Consider the following 20,940-nt stretch of genomic DNA (forward strand, 5'->3'; position numbering starts at 1 on the left):
ATGGCAGAGGAAATCCTCAACGATTCCTTCCCAGATCTGAAAGAACTGGAAAATAAGGTTGGCAGGAAAATACCGGAAAGCCTTCTGATTTGGATGAGGGATGCTGCGGACTGCGAAGACGGTTGGAGGTCCGAGGAGGTCGACGGGGGAGACCGCAGCTCTGCCCTCAGCGACAGCTTCTCGGACAAAATAAGCAACTTAAAACAAGAGATGGTAAAGACTCCTATTTCCTCAGCAGTGAATTTATCCGATTATAGACACTGTATGCATGTTTCTAAATGGACAAAACAGTTGCCCTCCTGAGGATGATTTGAACACTGCCACAACTTGCCCAACTCGTTTCAGAAATCACCTGCCCTGTTCATTCTGATGGCATGTTTCTCTCTGAGCTGCAGAAATGTTCCCTTCTGAGCCACTTCACCTGCTCATTTTTATTCCTAATGACAGACACTGTCACCGGTCTGTCCACCACACCCCTCACCAGGCTCCTCTCTCACTCACCTCCATTCATCTGACACATTCTGACTGGATTCCTCTGCTCATTCTCTCTGATCCTCCCTCATTCCTCTCAGTTCCTCTGGTTTCATGTGTTGTAATGTAAATGAGCTCACAAGGCCTCATTGGTGGGGGGACAGAATTAGTTCTGTCCAAGGGGCCCCTGAGCCTCCCCATATGTATACCTGCAATTATATCATTCTTATCTAGCCTAACTCTACACTTTTCATGCAGAGGTGGCTGCGTTCTGCAGATGTGAGGATTCTGCAGCAGCTGGTGGCCGTGCACGAGGGCATCGAGGCCATGCGTTGGCTGATGGAGGAGCAGGGGGCGTTGGTCAGCCGCGGCAGCAGCTTGACGGGCAGCCTGAGCAGCCTGGTGACTGTGGAGGAGCACGGGCCCTCGATGTCCCCCTGCAGGTACAGGACAGTGTTTAGTTTGGCAGGTCTACAGGAGAATGTGCACTTGTTTCTATACAAACTAATATCAGAATATATCAGTGAAAAATTGCATTAAACAAAGTAATACCATGACTTACGTTAACCATAACCATGTGTTGTTTTAGTGGAGGTGAGTCCTCATTACCACCGGGGGCACTTGCATTGCAGGAAGGCAACATTAGGAGTTACCATTTGACATATTCATCAGTGTTTTCCAAAGAGTACATGACTTGAATTTTCAGGATATGAAAAATAGAATAGAAAACACAGGCCAGCAGCAGTCAGGTAAAACTCTTGAACTTGAACTGAGAGTTTCCTAACAAATCAAAGAAAGTGTTTGCCCGTCACATGTCAGAAAACGAGCTGACACTTACTTCACTAACCAGTGATTCAGAATTTAAGCAAAAGCCCAAAGATACTTTAACAGCTGAATCATATTGGATGTAGATTTAAAGCACGTTCAGCTTCATATGTGGCTCAATATTTCTGCTGTTGCTCCCGCAGAGAAAGCCCGAGTCCAACTCAGGATTTGACTGAAACCACCGGCGAGGAATCAGAAAATCACCCGCCACACTGTGACCATGATGATTCAAACCACAAGACCTACTCTGACATGCTGAGCCCCGAGTCTACTGAAGCAAGACCTCTGAGTCCTTCCACCTCCAAGTTTGAGGTCTCTCGATCGACACATGGCGGGCACGGTCAGGCATCATGTAGTCCTGCCAACGCTTTGGATAGTGCCAGTTTACCAAAGTCACAACCACGGTACTCGAATGTAGCTCCATCACAAGACATCAAAGCCGGTGCTGACACCATCAGAAGAGCTCTGCTCAGATCAAGCAGGGCAAGGCCAGAAGTGAGAGCGGATAGTTTTGCCCTCACTGAGCAGTCAGGGGAGACAAGGACAGAGCTGCAAACTCAGGAGAGTATTCGAGCGTCTCTGAACAATATGATGGAAGAGGAGGAGAGCGCGCCCAATAGAGAGACGGGTTTGCTGGGCTACGATGCTCAGTGGTTCTGGGTGGAGTCACAGGACGATGTGACATTTTTATGATCTTCTATGAGCACAATTTAAATGAATAATCTTTGGTTTGAAGCTATTCCCCTCACCAGTTAACTGCCAGTAATGCAGTGGGATTTAAAATGCACTTTGACACTGATGAATGAATGATGGATGATGCTTAAGAATGATTGTGTCACTGCCTCTGTGCCACTACTCACTCTGTCGGTGCTTTTGGTTTGGACTTACGCTGTGTTCATCATTTTTTTTCATTTTACTTTTATTCAAAATTAAGGAAATCGCAAACATGAAGGAGCTTTTTAAAAAGATATCTAGAAATGTTATTACCTTGTCTCATAAATGTTTCACACACTGGGGACTTGACTTTTAAAGATATTGATCGTGAACTTAATTTGATTTGTCTGATCTTATTTATAAGACAAGAATGGCAGTCAATCATTTATTGTGCTTATTTCTCATATATTGGTCAGTCTCCTTGAAATCTTTCACAATTGTGGATATAATGCAGCAATAAACCTGTGAGAATTTGAAAGACGATGCTATTGTTCTGCTTAAATTGCTGTGCAATCATGAGTCTAACGTGTGTCTAATTGTATGTATGGTAATAAACAAGAGTATCGTGAGTATAAAAAAGTATTTTTTTGATGGTATTTCATGGTAGACATGTTAAATGTTCTTATATTTGTGACACTAATGCTAAGTCCTAGTCATGTCGCTTGTTCCCATCTACCTTTCTTTCAAGCTTGTACTCTTAAGTATCAACATTATAATTAACAAATTCATGGACGAAGCCTATTTATTTGACCTAGATCCCGTTTGTATATTATATTTTTCGTAATCAACACGTTTTTTAATGATATTTGCGCATTGTCTCTTTTAAATTTACACAAATTATGAATGAAATGCCAATTCGTTACCAAGATGTTCACCATGTGACTGATCTTTCCGATAGACCGCAAAGGCAGCACCCGACGACAATCGTGACGTCGTGTATTTACACAGAGACCAGGAAGTGTCGTGCAGGCAGAAAGGTTTCCCCGCGATAGATTTGTGTGACACTACGGGTGGATAAAGGACGATGTAATGGTTCAGACACTCATAAAGGAAACATGGAATTTTATTTTCTACCTGGTCTCCTGGTCGTGGCCCTGACGGCTGGGACTTCAGGAGACGGTAAGTGTTCCCAGCAGAGGAAACTGGTGTTAGCATGTTTGCTAACTATCTCGGCTTGCTACTTGACCTGAACGCCAGAGACCTTTGCACGGTCTCACACTACTCTTACACTCACATGCACATTGTTAAAGAGATATTTTTGTCAGCCCTATGATTGGTTTGGAGGGGACAGCATGTATATTTACAGTTTACGTTCAACGAAGTTTGGTGTTCTTTCTTACCAACTTTGTCACTTCTGCTGTATACATTTGCATCTCCTCATCTTTCTGGTTGAATTGTGTCACTTTTTAAAAGACTGTTTTTATTGTTAATTGTTCCATTACACATCTCATCTTCAATAACATGCATCGTCGTAGACATTAGTATCTACAGTTCTAGCATAATGTGGCATTTCCTTCAATTTCTCCTTCACTTTGATCACCTCCTACAAATACAATATGGATATTACATTTGAAAAAGTAAAGGAAAAAAAAGAAAACATCTACATTAAAGGTTCCATATTGTAGAAAGTGAGACTTCCATGTCAGCTCTAGGTGCTGTGTAAATACTGTGAAAGTATCAAAACACTCCGTCCACGTCTTTTATTCTGCAACCTATGTCTACCATATGAGTCTAACTTGACTACACCCCGTTTGTGCACTTTCATACAATGAAGTTTTGTACCCTGCAGATGGACAGGTGACGTTTGTATCGGAGCTCTCGTCCAAACCAGCTCAGAAGTTGTCAAAGTATGGTTGGTACGGCAACGTGAGGCTGCAGAGGTTTCATATACCGGAGGAAACGGCCATCGCTCGCTGGCTGTTCTCTGTCACCAAGGGCCACAATTTCCACTGTGGACAGCACAACGTCAGCATGTGAGATAGTGAAGTGAATCTGCATCGTGAAAACGTCTACGTCTTTAGTCTCCACTATCCTTGTTGATTTGCATCCTCTGTTTAGTGAAATTAAACTCTAATGTCTCTCTCTCTCTTTTGCAGCCATATTCGTTGGGGTGCCCCTCCAGTTATAAACCCAATAGGGTCGGTGTTTCCCAATGCAACACTGTGGAGCCCCTGTCTGTCTCTGATCCTACCGGTGACATCACACAGCTCCACAACCTTTAACCTCTCCAATCCTGCTCCCGGTGATTGGTATGTTGCTGCTCACTTGCCTGAAGATGACGGGCGCATAGAGCAGAAGGTTTGTATAGAGCTGCTGTATACCGTACATGCTTGTTATTTTCAGTTTTTGTTGTTATGAGTCCTGATTTTCTAAGGATTTCTTTCCCTGGTCCTCACTACTGCACTGTAACTCTGGACATTCAGTATGCATACAAACATTGTTCTAATTCAAATTTCTGTAATTTTCATGAAGAAAGATTTGACACCAGTTTTGTGGCCTGGATGTGTAAAATCTACTCTTAACTTCGTTCCAGTCTTGCTCTACTCGTTAATTTCCCTTTTACCCCAACCTGTTCCACCGGAGCAGGGGGTAGGTGGATTGTTTGTTATGTAAAGTTACTAAACCACATTCTTGGCCTCTGTTCATATTGCAGAAGTGCAGCTGGTAGTCTTATTTACTTATTTATTAATGGCTGGCCTTGAAAGAACATTTCTATTCACATCTTGTATCTCTATATTTGTATTTTTCGTATGCATTAGTCCCCCATTGTTTTACTGTTTACCTTACTACTGACCTATTACTCTTATTAGTTTGTTATCTTTAAAACACTTTGAACTGCCTGGATGAAAGGTGCTAGACCAGGTTTGCTTGATTAATTTAAGAGAATTATGTGCCAGTGTATATATATATATATATATTTAATTTTTTGTCTTTATCTCTTAGGGCTTTCCGTCCTGCTCCTATTTCTTCCAGCCTCAGCTGTCTATCAGGAGAGCAGTGGACACACCCATTTTACAGCAGGGCACATTCCTCCAGCAGACGGCAGCCCCTGACAGACCTGCACGCCTTAAGTATGAGATGTCTGCGTGTGCACGTGTACACATTTTATTTCCTGTGCTCCCAGCCTTTGTTCTGTTCTATATTTTTCTTAATGTACTTGTATCTGTTTTAGATTGTATGTTCCAGAGTTTGCCTCTTCCCTCTCCGTCTCTGTGGCTGACTGTTCGTCAGGGGAGGGAGTAGACAGTGGAAACTGTTCACTGGTCCTCAGGCTCGGCTCCACCTCTCTGCAGCATCGCCCAGTAGGGATGAACTGCTCAGGGATTGGCTGCTCTGCAGCTCTTTCTAAACCACCTTGGCACACCTGGTTACGAGTTGTCGTGGAGAGCAGCCAAGACAACCGTACTGTGACCTTTAGTATTGTCTCAAACTACACAGGTGAACACAGAAACATGATCCCACACCTTAAACTTCAAACATTATATCTCTGTTCTAATATACTGCCTGTGTGTGTATTTTCTTCTGTCTGCCTCAGTGGGATGTAAACCAGAAAGCATAGGCCTGAAAGCAGACGATGACATCAAAAAGCTCTGTGGCAACAGCAGCTATACCAACTCAACGACAGCAGGCAACATCTCAATGGTTGCAAACGCCGTCGCCTTTAGCAACGAATCAGCATCACTGCTGACACCGTTGTTGGCGTCGGCGTGTGTGTGGAGCATCCCTGTGGTCTACGACGAGGTGGATGTTCTGTCGCTCCGATTCACTCCTGCCGGTGGACCCAACGTCAGCGTCTCAAACACACACCCCACCCTGCTCACCTACCCCCTGCAAACACAAGCCACTGGTGGTACACTCAACCTACAGCTCACACTCAACACTGTGAGTGCCACTGAATGACTACACAAACAGTGTTCTGATGAAGCCTGTTAGATCAGAGAATCTCAGAGTTAAGCTGTCATGCTCTTTTACTTTGATGTGTGTGTGTGTGTGTAGACTAATGTCACCCTGGGGAACAGCAGCAGTGTGGTGGCCTGTCTCTCTCCCTGGGCTCCAGTCCTCGAACTCAACCACTCTCAGCCCTGTCGCACAGGTAGCACAGATAACTGGAAACATTTATTCACGCTCACAAAGGAAGTGATGCATTGAATACCAGGAAATAGGACAGGTTCCAACTTCACTATGACTCAGAAATTATCACAGGTATATTCCAAGCAGCTATGAGGAAATAGGTGTTATTTTGGAGTAGTATGTACTCTTTAGACAACAAATTATGATTGATATATAAATTAATATAGCTTGATATTTGACAAATTAAGCCTGTCTCTTATATCAGATGCACATTCATCAGATCCCTTTTGGAATTTAACTGATGGCTCAAGCAGGAAGCTTGAATTCTCTTTATGAAAATTTAATTTGAAGATACTTCTCATTTGTGTGTATGTGTGTATCTGCAGCTTTGTTTGGAGGACATGGTGTTCATGTGAATGCCAGTGTTCCTAAAGCTGTTGTCAGGCTGCCTTTCCCTCAGTCAACAACATGGTACCTCACCCTGCAGCTCACGTGCAACAGGTAACGTGCGCATATGTGGCATTTCTCTATCGAAAAATGTGTATCTAAAATATTTCTGAATATTTTCTGCACTTATGACGTTTTGTTCTTGCGCAATCTCCCTCAGATAAGGATAACAAATCACTCAACAAGCAAAAGATGTTTTTGCAATTCACACATACACACCCTGAAACAGTCTACACATGCTGTATGTAATGCCTCTGTAGACTTATTCATGTTAACATTATATACATTTTCACACACATTAAATTCACTAATATTTGCTTTCTTGAGTTTTCCTCATCCCTGTGAGTTGTTAAAATCTGCTTATACATTAATACTTTTTCACTTTGACATTAGACACACACAAGACATGATATGTTTTATGCTACACAACAGTATGTTACACACTTGTGTATACTTTTACATACATTTTTCATATTTGTAAATCTATATTTAAAGCACCAATTGCTATTTTTTTGTCTGTATGAATCTGGGTTTGTGGGTAGAGGTCTCAGAGTGTTTGATGAGCTATCTGTATCTTATTCATTGTTCTGTGTGTGTGTTTTAATATGTAAATGTGTGTTTTTGTCTTGCAGCAGTGACTGTGGTAATATGTCAGTGGTGTCTGTGGTCCCAGAGGTGTTTATCAGTGCCTGTGTAGAGGACTGTGGGACGTATGGTGAATGTAGACTAATGAGATCCTACAGCTACCTTTACGCTGCCTGTGTCTGCAAGGCTGGTACGACACACACACACACACACACACACACACACACACACACACACACAAACAAAGATACTTCTATACCTCTATACTGTCATCACTGTATCTTTTTTTGTCATTTATTGATTCATGAATTAGTTTAATTGTTTGTGTGTGTGTGTGTGTGTGTGTGTGTGTGTGTGTGTGTGTGTGTGTGTGTGTGTGTGTGTGTGTGTGTGTGTGTGTGTGTGTGTGTGTAGGCTGGAACGGTTGGGGCTGCACAGATGATTCGACAGCTCAGTCGTACCGTCGCCAGTTGACGTCAACTCTGCTGCTCACGCTCAGTAACCTGTCCTTCCTGCCTGCCATCGTGGTGGCCATCAAACGCTGCTACTTCACCGAGGCCTCCGTCTACCTCTTCACAATGTTCTTCTCCACGGTAACACACACACGCAGAAACACACATACACTCGTATATTCTTTTGGGTTTACAGTTTACTGTTGTGCAAGAGGGGAGTTTCAGGAAATCAAAGCAAGCATCTCTTCCTCCAAGCAAGTGTTAGCTTGTGTCATCACCTGAAGGTGACCTTAAGAAAAACTGATCCTCCTCACAAGACTGTGAAGACTGCCAGCCACAGTTTTTCTTGCTGAGAAAGTAGCGTTGAGGCACAAAATGTACCTCTTTTACAAATATTTTTATGACCTAATTCTATCTAACACGATAACATTGATATGGTATAGGGATATGTGCATTCTCCAGCCATGTCATCAGCTAATAATGATCAACTAAAAGTACTACTAAACAATAATTTATCATATATATATATATAAATATGTTTTTGAGAGGACGATACACTACAGACTTCACCTTGTTTAGTTATTAGGTATAGCACTTAAAGTTAGATATGATCAGCTAAAAATATAGATTCATCTAGACCAGATTACACACAAATTTTAAACATTTTTACCTTCCAGGACTTTTTCCATGTGTTTATATGCAACATGGGCTTAGCATTGGTTTGAAAAGTGGAGGGGACACAATAAAGCGGGGGTCTGGGGAAGAAAACACACTATGATTATGATGGGTACCATGCTTAGTTTAATCATTCTGCCAGAAAAGTGGTAAATATACATCAGATTTATTTTTCAAAATGTTACTCTCACAGTTTGTGAAGAGAGTGGTAACTCACGGCGCGAGAGTGGGTCCACTTGATGACTATCCCGGCGTACGCTGGTGTCGCATCAGCTGGGCGGAGTTTGCCATCAAATTAATGTAAAATAAGCATATCGGTGACCCGGCAGTAGTAGACTAATCAAGCGGACCCAACGTTATAGTATATAGTAACGCTAGAGAGCTACCACGCCGTTTCCCTGGATTTAAAAAAGTATCTGTGTGGGGGGGGGGGACATGTCTCCTCTGTCCCTAGTTAATGTCATGCCCTAAGGTCAGATGTAACTGTTTGTTTTTCTTTTCATCTTCTAGTTCTACCATGCATGTGACCAGCCAGGCGTAGCCGTACTGTGTATAATGGACTACGATGCCCTACAATACTGTGACTTCCTGGGGTCAGTCTGCTCCATCTGGGTCACCATCCTGTGCATGGCTCGCATCAGAGACACATTCAAATATGTAAGACACAATACTATCATCACACGTAACACGAGGATTGATATGAAATTTTAAGATGTGTTTAATGCCGTCTTCTTCGTAATACCCTGTGTGTGCAGACTCTGTTCATGCTCGGGGCTCTGCTGATAGCCATGTCAATGCAGCTGGACCGCAAAGGTCTGTGGAACCTGCTGGGCCCCATCCTCTGTGCCATACTGTTCATGGTCATTGCCTGGGTAAGACATACGCCTCAATACTACAGGGAGTCTCTGAAACACTGTCTGATGGGAATCTGCTGCTGAATCCAGTTCTCTTTTGTTTACAGGTGTACCGAGGGGTGCGGCGACGACACTGTTACCCGCCTTCTTGGAAACGCTGGGTCCTCTACCTGATCCCCGGGGCACTCTGCGCCCTGATCGGGGTATGTCTTTACATTTTTGCCGAGACGGAGGACAACTACTACTACACACACTCGCTGTGGCACATCCTGGTGGCCAGCTGCGTGGTCTTTCTCCTGCCGCCGAAGGAGAAGAACATGGAGACGTTGGGCTGGAGCAGGGGCTGGAGCTGGAACTGGAGCTGGAGACCCCGGGTTTGTGGGTACACTCTCTGTCAGAGCAGCAAGGACGAACTCTACACTGTCACATAGTGGGACCAGAGATGCTGGAGGAAGCAGTGGCGAGGCATTGATTGTTAAACAACACTCCAAACATTCACACAAGGTAAAACAACAAGCATGTGTGTCTGTTGACAAAATCTTACAATCTCTTCCGAGTTTCTTACTATCTTGAATAAAGCATTTTAAAATCAGATTTAGACCTATATTCTCATAGGTCTACCAATCCCATGTTCACATTTACAGAGGGTTTGAAATAGTTCTCATATATGAATAGAAAATATCTTAAATTAGCTTAAAAGATTTGCTTGCAGACATCCTGAAACACACACACACACACACACACACACAGACACACACACACACACACACACACACACACACACACACACACACACAACACAAACACAAACACCCCATTTAACCCAAAACCTCCAAGGTGGTCCACTGCACCAGCTTAGGTGTGAACAGGTTGCATACCACCTGACCTTTGACCTCAGGACCCGGAGTTTGTACATATTGTGTATGTACATATTTTACTAGGCTAGGAAATTCATGTTTGAAATATTTATAAGGAATAGCACTTTCTGGAGCTCTTTTAAATCTTTATATTCAGCCTATCATAAAGTCGACTATATTTATAGATGATATAAACACTCATCGTTCTTGTATCCACCTGTATTTTCATTTATCCCACAGGACTGGGCAATTCAGTCCATTTCAGATGTGCTTGATTATCAATTGCCAAATAGTTTGACAAAACAATAACACTGCTTTCCAGCTTTGTTCTAGAACTTTCAACCATATATTATGGTCTTCATCAGCAGTGGAAATAAGTTTTTTTTTTATCCTCAAAATGTATCATTGCAGAACACTACTAAACGTAATCAAAAACATCTAATAGAAATGATTTAAAGCCAGTGAACTGCTTCGTCCATGTTGTCAGATCTTAACTTTCTTCCATGTTTCTGTGCAACACGTTCTCGGCCATTGGCCAGCTGAAATTCAGGGGCTTTTAATCGAGTGTACTGGGGGACAAATTAAAGTGTAGCAGTTTGGGATACGGGCCTCCTGTGACTCCTTTAAAAAAAGATATATACTGTACATGACAGGAAGTTATGTTCGTGTACAGATTTACACGCCACTTGTGGTGAAACTGAACGACTCAGTGTCCTTTCTTTTCTCCGCCTCTGTTTTATTTTCCCACTCTAAAACCTCATCAGCCCTTCCTTTTTTTTATTCATTCTGATGCACTTTTATGTTCAAAAAGCTGGTTCCACTATGTAATGTACGTAAGCCCATATGTGTATGAATGTGCACTTGATGAATGTATATTCAGATTGCTGTGTCCAGTGCCTCCTCTCACCTGTATCTTTCTGTGAATGAGTGCACTCTATGTACTCTGTGTGTGTGTGTGTGTGTGTGTGTGTGTGTGTGTGTGTGTGTGTGTTTTGTCTTTTGCACCAGTAAAGACACTGAACACTTTCCGTACTTTATTTCATGTAAGACATAAAGTTTATTTGTTGTCTTATTCCTATACTGTGATGATTTTCTCATTGTGATTTTTGCACAAGTGCATGTTGAATGTTTCTGTCGTCTTGCTTTCATTGTTGAAATATTTTTTTTGAGTGTGAATGACTTTATTTAGTTTTTACATTTCAGTAGGAGTGTCGAAAAGGCATTCTTCAGCTCTCACTGCGTGTTAGGATGAAGAAATGTAATGTCCCGTGTAAACATGACTTTACTTCCTTGTGCTGGACAGCTACTTTTCAATCTGTTAAAAATCCAAACAGCATTTAGCCTACCAAAAATAAATCTGTTGGATAAAGAGAAGTGTTTCATGATTTGTTTTGTTTTTTTATTGCTGTTTATGTGGACACAGTTTTTCTTTCCTCAGGCACACACACACACACACAAGAGAGGATGGGGAACGGAGGGAAGCAGATTATCATAATCCTCAGAAATCTAGGAAGTGCTTGTGCTTGAAATACACATTTCACAGTGTGTGTGTGAGTATATTTGCTTGTGTGTCCATGTATAGCTTACCTCCATTAGTAAATGTGATGGGCTCTCAGGTCCCACAACGCTGACACAGATCAGTGCTACAGATCACACCATGAAACCTAACTGCTCATTGTTTTTCTGAAAGACAAAATCAAAGTAGCAAAGGCCGACACGTCCTGACGTTTAGTCCCTGGTGTGAGTCGAGCTTCAGAAATGCTGGATCCTACATTTGCCCATAATGCCACTCAAAAGCATCTTTCATACCACCTAAATGCCCTCATCCTTAAAACTCCATGCCCCGGGTTTGTAAAGCAGGTTTACCTGTACTATATAGGCTTTCACATACCCTAGCATATTTATACTACTGTCCATAGTGTACATATCTGATTTATAGTGTACAGTTTAATTTAAAGTACAATAAAGTAAAATCTAATCTAAAAACTTGAAGTGTCACCAAAAAGGGAACCTTGCGTAGTAGTGGAGATATGTTATCTTAAGTCCTGCATAGACACAAACATTTCTTCTCCACAAAATTATGTTTATTTTTTCTGAATATTCTCTCTTTTGAGATGCTGGATACTTTCACCTCGATGGCCCTCTCCCTTGAATAAAATGATCTGGGAAGGAAAAAAACTCGGGCCTTAACCTGTGATGAGGGGTAAACATTTGGTAATTTTTAATGGTCACAAGCTTTGACCACATTCAGCCAGTAGAGGGAGCCAGTCCAGTAGAGGAAACTGCAGCTCCCATGGGATCAATGGAGAGAAGAAGGGAAGGAAATGAAACCTGAAAGGTTATATTAGTTGTAGAAGAAATACGTTCGGACACAGTAGCAGAAGAGAAAGAGAACAGCATGTGCAGACTGATGGCACTGTGTGAAACAGACCTGAGCCGATGTTTTTCTGCAAATAGCTGGTTTGAAGCCTCTGGAAGTCAGTGTCAAATGGACTGACTTACTGAAGCTCTATTATTCAATAATATACATTTTAGTGATGATGAAGATTTCATTGTCTAAAACTGTATTTGATTAACTTTTTATCTGGTCATTGTCTAAGTTATATAGCAGTTCTTTAGCAGTTGATGTGTATAAATGCCTGAAGGCTACAAAGAGACAGAACATGTGAAAGAAAAGAGAAGATATGAACGAGACGAAGTCAAAGGAAAGGAAGAAATAGATTTAAAAATAAAAGCCTGATCACAGATCCACACACACTCACAGTTTACCACAGCATGCAGAGCCGAGGACACAACACAACACTGAATGCTGTTGTGACATTTTATTGGGATGACAACATGCTCGAGCAAAATTAACAGCGACGACCATCACAATATGAAGCTCTGGCATGGAATGAACAAAACAAGCAAACTGTATGATCATCACAGACATGCTTAGGCAAACTTTTCACTGCATACATACAGTATGTTACATCTCTACTGCTCTATACACAACCCGATTTCCTAAACCTGCTGACGAGAGACAGAGTAGATTCTACATAACAGCTATTGAGGGAGGAAGTCAGTTTGTATTTATTTATGTAGCGCCAAATCATAACAGACGTTATCTCAGGGCACTTTTCATATACAGCAGGTCTAGACCGTACTCTTTATAATATTAGGAGTCAATATCAAGAACACCAGGACAGACTGTTTGGACTGAGATGGGATGTAGATGCAGGATGACTATGCAGCAGTAAAGGCTATAACAGCAGCACTAAAAGCTCTTTCTTTCCTCCGCTGTTCGTTGCTCGTGCCCTGGGTCTAAGATGTGATGCTGCTGAAGTATGCATTAACACCTGTGCTCTGAGAGGAAGTTGTAAATGTCGCAGTGGTGAAAGAAAAAGCTCTGGCTTTCACACAGCCAGTTTGACTTGGAAGAAAAAATCAGAGGAGAACTCCTTGGGTGGTTGCTACGGTACCCAACCGAGACAATGTAGACTGAGGTGATTGAGTCTGACAGGTTTTTTCATCAGACATGGGAGCCGGCTGCAGAGTTGGTACCTGCTTGCCCGGCCCCCTTAGCTTGCCCGTCTTCCTCCGTCGCCTGGGTGACGGTCTGAGCGGGGGAGGGGCTAGAGTGCCGCTGGCGTCTCATGAAGGGGAACACACTGAGAGGAAGGAGAGAAAGAAAGGAAAAGTGTAATATTAGAGAATGACTTTATTCAAGTAAAAGGAAAGTAAGAGTGGTAATTCATGTGAAATGTTACCTTTTCTTTGTCTCCTGGGGGACAATAGCTTTGGCCAGCATGTTCTTGTATAGGTCAGACTTAAGATATCTTGGGTAAGAGTCCTATACACACAAACACAAACACAAACACAATGGCATCACAACATTTCCACCTAAGCAGGTTCTAAGGTTCTAACAGTGAGCTGACCTTAAAAGTTGCCATTCTGATGCATGTGCTTTTAGTTAATTCAAGAGAAATAAATACATTCCACATATTTTTTTTTCCACATGAGTTTACATAAAATGTGTGTTTTGGCCAAATAGAATGTGTTTGCTCCACAATTTTTTATTTATCTTGTACGTCTAGCAAAGTTGACATCGTATGTGACGTCCCTCAGGGACCGACACTGGGTCCACTGCAGTTCAGGTTGTACATGTTGCCTCTTGGCCACAAAATCCGAAAACATAATGCAAGTTATCATTTTTACGCTGATGACACACAATTATACCTATCCTCGTCACCTGGAGATCTAAACCCTGTTAAATCACTGCTTGAATGCACCACAGACATAAAAAAATATTGCATGTCCCACAACTTCCTGCAGCTCAACAAACACAAAAGCCTCTTTGGAGAGTGCTCTTAGATCTCTGCATTAGCTTCCAGTTATTTTATTTCTACGAGCATATTGTGATCATCTCCCCTAGAATGAAACATGCTCTATAAATTAAGTTTTCCTTGCATGTTTGTGAGCTTTTCAGGTTGAATTTGCCCTGATAGAAAAAGTAAGTTCAGATTTTTCAAGCACAGCAGCATGGATTGGGAAATAATTACCTGTAATGTAAAGTATACTGGACTTGTGGCAAACATGCAAAACCATTGGTATGGTCCTTTAAGACAAGTTATGACCAGTGTCCTATCTTTCAGGATCCATATCCAAAGGGTAAAGGATCAAATTACAACAGGTCAGAGCTCAGACCTTCTTCATGAGGAAGTAGATGTGCATTTGTGCGTCGTCCATGACAAAGCGATGCGGGTGTCTGATCCCCTCTAGAGTTTTATCCATCGTCTTACTGTCGATGTTGACCCAGCGGGCAGCCCCAGGAGCCAGGAAGTTTCTGAGTCACACGCAGAAGAGTGGCTGTCATCTGAGAGTGAAAATAAATGTGTATTTCTGTATGTTCGTGTGCTTGCGCACTTACTTGTAGACCTCCTCCACTTTCTCTATGATCCTAGAACTTTCTCCATGTCTAATGTCCTCGCAGGCCTGCCAGAAACACAGGTTCTCCGCTGGCAGAGAGACAGACAGTGAGGTGTTGGGTACGTGTGGAGGTGAAGAAAACAACAATGACGCAGGAAAAAGTGACATACAATGAGACTTTTTATAGCATGGCTGCCCTCTGCGGAATACCTTGGCCCCTGGCAATATTTCAAATGTCTGCATGGATGAATAAATCTGCCTTATGTCTTTATTCTTCTTCCTTATCTACTCTTTCCATCCTCTCAACTAACCATGTCATGAAATCAATCTTCTTTTCCGCTACCTCAACCCTTCCATCTCTCACTGCTGGGGTTGGAAAATGTCATTAGAGGTTAGATTAAGAGGTTGATATGAATAACAATTCCATTTGTCTTTCTCTGTTTGTCATTGTGATACGCTTCTCCATATGCCAGTTTATGCCACATGACTGTGATTAAACCTGTTAAACAGAAGTTTGATCAGAATAGAAACAAGAAAGTACAAGACGTTGGGTTGCGTCCTATCATAAAACCTAATCACCAAATGTTTGAACAAATTCATCTTTGTCAAATCTGACAAGACAGCCATCACGATTCAGGACTAGCTGTGGAATATTGTGTCATTGCACATGTGAGTTATTATTTGTATTTTGAATTGTCACTCTTCCTTACCACTGAACTCTTTCTCCAGGTAGGTCATGAACTCCCGCCTCCCCATGATGTCATTGAGAAGCTCCATGAAGCTGAAGCTCCAACGTTCCACTCGAAGACGTGTCGGTGTGGGCACCCTGCTCACAAACACATCCAGGCACAAAGGCTTCCACATGACAAACTACTGCGATAAGAGATGCTTCAAAAGCTGAAACCAGCCAAACTAAATGCATTTTTTGACTGTGTGGGCTAGTATAGTGGGCTGTAGTTTGGACTTGTTATAATGTGTGTGTGTGTGTATTCTCTCACATTTCTGTATTCATTGTCCAGTGTGCAGTGTCATCAGAGATCCAGGGGTTACTGGGAAGGCAGCCTTGCATAATGGGATCGTGGTTCAGGTACTGCTCGCTGTATTTCACAAAACTGCACTCACACACACATATACACACACACACGCACGCACACAGTATTATTGTATTAGGGCTGCAGATCATAAGAGTTAATGGCCACTAATTCCAACTTGCCTCAGGAAGCATCCATTAGTGGCTCTTACAGTGGGAGCACTAAGCCTTATGTGCATGTGTGTGTGCGAGCTTGAGATGTAGAGTTCGGTTCAGGCAGCATCAAGTCCATTACTCCACGTGTGTGTGTATGTGTGTCTGCATATGTGCGTTCATCAAGCCGACACATACCCTTCTAGGCAGATGGATGACTTCACACGGTTTCTTCCGAGGGCCCTTCTGCAGGTTTCAATCTGTAAACAAAGGCAAATAAGGACACGTGCAAATGTAAGCACACACAAAGCGAGCTATGATATACACTCAATGTACTTAAAGTGAGGGTGTATAAATGATGTATGATGTTTACCTCACTTTTGTAGTAGTCACTGTTCTATTTCTGTTAAGAGAAACACAGTGTCATCATTTTAGGTCACACAATGACTGCATTATACATTAGAAGGTGTCCCTGTTTCTATACTGCCTGTGTTCACCCATACAGACAATGGCTTCAAGTATTGAATCATGAGATTGTATACTGGTCATAAAATAATCTATATTTAATTATCACCACAGGTGGATATTTTTCTGGACTGATTAGAAGTTGTTCTAATCAGCCATGTGGCACACAATGGATATGACTATCGTGTCACGTCAGGGCCAAGATATATAAGACTGTAATATAGTGTGATAGTCCATAGAATAGCACAGCTTGGACACTTACTTTGAAACAATCCCAGCAGCGAGAAAGAAGGAAAGCAATAAAACAAGGAGAGACGAGATAGACAGCAGACGTGTTATCACATTAGATTTTTCAGAGGGGAATAAGTAAGGAAGTAAAGAACTGTGATGTTGTAACTGACCAGTGTAACTCGTGAGCTGAAGTTATTTGGTCTCTCGAGACCCATGTCCAACACATTATGTGCCCCAGGCTGAAAAAAATACACACACTAATAACTAAGTATAGCATGTTTGTCATTGAGCTTGTGTTTATGTGTGTGCGTGTCTCTGATGAGAATATGCGTGCGAGTGAGCACTTATCCTTCCTTGAGCTTTCCACTCCACTAGCTCCGACTTCTATTCTCAGGTTTCCCTTTCTTTTTCTCCGTGCCCTCGTCCCTAATTCATGAGGGCAAGACAAGATGGAGTTCCTCCTCCAAACCTTTGTCCTCTGGTTCACCCTCTCCTCTCCTTCACAGTTCCTCTGCACTTCCCATCATCCCTTTCCTCCTTCCCTTCCTGCACCCCGCTTTTTTCTCCCCTTCTGATCCATATCCCCGTCTCCGTCTAAGAATCAAATGGACTGCTGTGGTGTATAACATTAAGAAAGTGGAATATGATGATTATTCCTCTTCTGTCTCTCTCTGTATCGCTTCATCTCTCTCTCTCTCTCTCTCTCTCTCTCTGTCCCTCTCTGTGTGTTTCCCCCGTTGTCAGCTGAGGCTTTTACCAGATGGGTTGAATATTTTATGTAGGAGGCAGAGGGGACTGGGAGTGAACATTAGTGGGACCTCTGACTGTCCCGTAATACACGTTTCTACACTTGTAGCATGGTATGTTATAGTATAGTATAATACAGTATAGTATTGTATACTGTACAGGAGTGTAGTGCAGTAATATAGTATAGTAGAGTAGAGTGAAGAGGAATATAGTATAGCATATTATAGTATAGTATAGTACATGTATGATATAGTATACATTCTAGTCCAACACAGTAGAGAACACCATATTGTAGAACAGTATAGTATAGTGTAGTGTAGTATAGTATAGAATAGTTTAGTGTAGTATAGTATAGTATAGTGTAGTGTAATATAGTATAGTATAGTATAGTATAGATAGTATAATATAACATAGTATAGTGCAATGTAGTATGGTATAGAATAGTATAGTATAGTGTAGTGTAGTGTAGTATAGTATAGTACAGTATTGCATAGCAATTTATAGCATAGTAAAATATAGTATAGTGTATAGTATAGTATAGTGTATTGTAGTGTAGTGCACTGTAAAGTATAGTATAGTGTTTTGTAGTATAGTGTAGTATAGTATGGTGTAGTGTAGTGTAGCGTTGTGTTGTGAGGTGTAGTATAGTGTAGTATAGTATGGTATAGCGTTGTGTTGTGAGGTGTAGTATAGTGTAGTGTATAGTACAACACAGTAGAGTATAATAATAGTAAACGTACCGGGGGTCTGTTGATGAGCCAGTAACCCTGCTCCTGACATTCTAGAACAATGCGGTCAGCCTTCCTCCTCTGTTTGGAGGCTCTAAACATAAATCCCATTGTAAGTTTGAGTGTGTGCATGTGTGGGCTTGTGTGTGCGTGTGCATGTGAGTGTACCTGAGTTGCTCTCTGGCTTGCATCACCACAAAGTCCCAGGTGTGGTTGATCCTCTTGTGCAACACACTGTACCTCTCCTAAAAAAGGAAGAAGAAAAGGCATGAATGAGAAAAGAAAGAAACATAGAGAAAAGAAGAAAATTAATAATGACATAGGTCTGTTCCCCCAGACTTACTGCTGCATAATTCATAATACACACATACTCTCTCTCTCTTACTTACACACAGAGACACACACTTTCCTCACCTTTTCATATTCCATGAGTTCTCCTTGTTTTCTTATGTTCTTTTTAGCCAAATAGATTGCTGTTGGGACATAAGAACGAAAACAAAAACAGCACAGAAAGAAAGAGATTTATGCCCTGATCTATATCATGCGTTTTACCCAAAATGGAAGCTTTCTTTCTGCGATGATGGGTGGAAATTGGTTGTTTCCATATACATAATATGTATGTATGTACAAAGGAGTTTTACTTGTGCTGTCCCTTCACCCTACTGAGATCCCCTCTGACCAAATCAGTTTGTGTTTGGCATTACCATAGTCCAGCTCCGAGGCAGGCCAACGGGTACTAGTCCAGAAGTATGGAGTCTGAGAAAAACAAGCAACACTTTTTGAAATTTCTGCTAGAGATTGATAGTGAGGCGGGTGGTGACAAAGAGGCAGCAGAGAGTGGCAGATGGATGGAGGATTAAGAAGTGGGCTAATGGAGTGAGCGGGAGAAAGGGAGATCGGCAGTGATGGAGAGAAGGTGACAGTTCAGTCAAAAGGGTTGAAGCATTTAAACTGGTAGAAGGGACTGGTTTTTTTTCAAGCCGGCAGAATGAACATACTACATGGGGGGTGATCGACTTACCTGGAAGCGGTAGGGCGACTCATCAGGCCGTAACACAAGAGATCTCGGCTCCTTGAGAGGGTAAATATACCCGTATCTCACCAGCATGCTGCCAACATGCAGAGCTTCTGTTGAACGCCACAGAAGAAACTCATCACTAGTCTCACAGTTTCTACACACTTTTAATGCTACCATAAATGTTTCTTGGACGTCTATTCATAGGAGACATTATCATTTGTGGTAAGTGTATCATGTCTGATGGCATGTTGATTTCATTGGGGATAAAGCTCTCAAACTGAAGAAACCGTATGTGGAAAATCAATCATGTTAATTGGCCGCGAGGAATAAAATTTGTATGAAATGCTGAGGGCCTAATTTGTCATGCATTTTTTTTGTTTTATCAAACACCTGCACCCTGTCAGCAATCTCTCTCAAATCAAGGCTTAGTTCCAGTGATGAAATGCATCATCAATCTTCAGTCTCTCCTCATTTGTTAAAGAGCCCTACTTTTATGACTGACAGCTACCAAAAAAAGCTATGCGCTGCATTTTAATCAGCTCTTACCACTCTCTCTCCCTTGCTGACTGACTCCTCTCTTTCCTCCTTCAGTCTGCTCTGAGGCAAAAGGGACCAGCAGACTACTTTTTTTCCAGCCTCTAATTTAGTTCGGGTAGGGTGAAGTCTCCTGAGGGAAAAACCTCCACAGGGACGCTAATCAAACCCAGATCATCAGGTGAGTTAATCAAACTTGGATCCTCTGGGGCTCACCCCATTCCTGTTTACTGGAAACAGCAACCCCAACAATATGCAGACACACACACACACATCACTACCACGTCAGCTTAAGAGAAAACACCATATCCTGGCAACACGCTAGCAACGACACACAACAAGCCGGTCACACTGAAACAGAAGAATCACAGCGAATACTCTCTCTATCACACACACAAAATGTATGTATCAGTGACTTACCCTCCTCACAGATATTGTATTTCTGGGTCAACCATTCAATTATGTCACGGCCTGAAGAAATGGAGAGAGACAGAAAGAAAGGAGACAAGAAAAGAGGACAAAATTCTGTAAGCACAGCACGGTATTCTCCAAAATTCACTGCTGCATTATGCATATCCGCTGGGACGAACACAAGCTGCAATGTGCATGTCCACACACATGCACATACAGATGCTAATGCACACTGACATAAAGGGACACACACACACACACACACACACACACACACACACACCTGTCATGGCGTGTGGAATGACAGTGATAAGGAGCCTCTGGTTTCTCATCTTCATGCCCATGTCAGGGTCCTGCATGGCCACAACCACTTTCTCCATCTGTCAGGGGAAACACACACACACACACACACACACACAGATGCACACACACACATACACATGAGTATGCAGATACACACACCATAGAAAACAATCACATAAAAAGTCATAAATTCAGAAAAAACAATGTTTATATTAAATGTTCCACCCATTCATAACTTGTTTTCCTCCTGGCACCCGTTCATGTGTATTGCATGTGTTCGGATTCACGCAGGGTTATATCTCTACAGTATAACAGTCACGTTATGAAAACAAACTAAAGCAGACAGAATCGTGCAGTCTCACCTTTCGAAAGCATGCCATTTGCTCCCTGTGCCAGCCTCCTTTAGCCAGGGTGTTGATGGTCATCTTGCGGGCTGCTTGGGCTCACTCGACGGGACGGTA

General features: G+C 42.2%; 3 protein-coding genes across 3 annotated transcripts; 2 read left to right on the forward strand and 1 right to left on the reverse strand.

Annotated features, from left to right (window-relative positions):
- On the forward strand, positions 1-1,989 carry LOC139297123 (leucine rich adaptor protein 1-like). The gene is made up of 3 exons (XM_070919716.1): positions 1-213; positions 730-914; positions 1,440-1,989. The coding sequence occupies exons 1-3, from the start codon at positions 1-3 to the stop codon at positions 1,987-1,989; spliced, it is 948 nt and encodes a 315-aa protein (XP_070775817.1).
- Positions 1,990-3,021: 1,032 nt separating this feature from the next.
- Positions 3,022-10,079, forward strand: pgap6 (post-glycosylphosphatidylinositol attachment to proteins 6). Its single transcript, XM_070919427.1, has 13 exons — positions 3,022-3,129; positions 3,800-3,983; positions 4,107-4,308; positions 4,954-5,081; positions 5,183-5,448; positions 5,546-5,892; positions 6,007-6,103; positions 6,468-6,582; positions 7,161-7,303; positions 7,528-7,706; positions 8,751-8,897; positions 8,996-9,112; positions 9,202-10,079. The coding sequence occupies exons 1-13, from the start codon at positions 3,066-3,068 to the stop codon at positions 9,523-9,525; spliced, it is 2,313 nt and encodes a 770-aa protein (XP_070775528.1). The 5' UTR covers positions 3,022-3,065; the 3' UTR covers positions 9,526-10,079.
- Positions 10,080-13,462: 3,383 nt separating this feature from the next.
- On the reverse strand, positions 13,463-20,904 carry rgs11 (regulator of G protein signaling 11). Its single transcript, XM_070919024.1, has 17 exons — positions 20,842-20,904; positions 20,460-20,556; positions 20,186-20,236; positions 19,235-19,341; positions 18,918-18,969; positions 18,628-18,686; positions 18,382-18,458; positions 18,226-18,307; positions 16,909-16,977; positions 16,416-16,439; positions 16,241-16,302; positions 15,858-15,971; positions 15,570-15,685; positions 14,861-14,948; positions 14,638-14,776; positions 13,701-13,783; positions 13,463-13,601 (listed from the first exon to the last, which is right to left on the reverse strand). The coding sequence occupies exons 1-17, from the start codon at positions 20,902-20,904 to the stop codon at positions 13,463-13,465; spliced, it is 1,422 nt and encodes a 473-aa protein (XP_070775125.1).
- Between the last annotated feature and the right edge of the window lie 36 nt (positions 20,905-20,940).

The sequence above is a fragment of the Enoplosus armatus genome, chromosome 14 (genome assembly GCF_043641665.1).
Source record: "Enoplosus armatus isolate fEnoArm2 chromosome 14, fEnoArm2.hap1, whole genome shotgun sequence".
Classification (NCBI taxonomy): Eukaryota; Metazoa; Chordata; class Actinopteri; order Centrarchiformes; family Enoplosidae; genus Enoplosus; species Enoplosus armatus.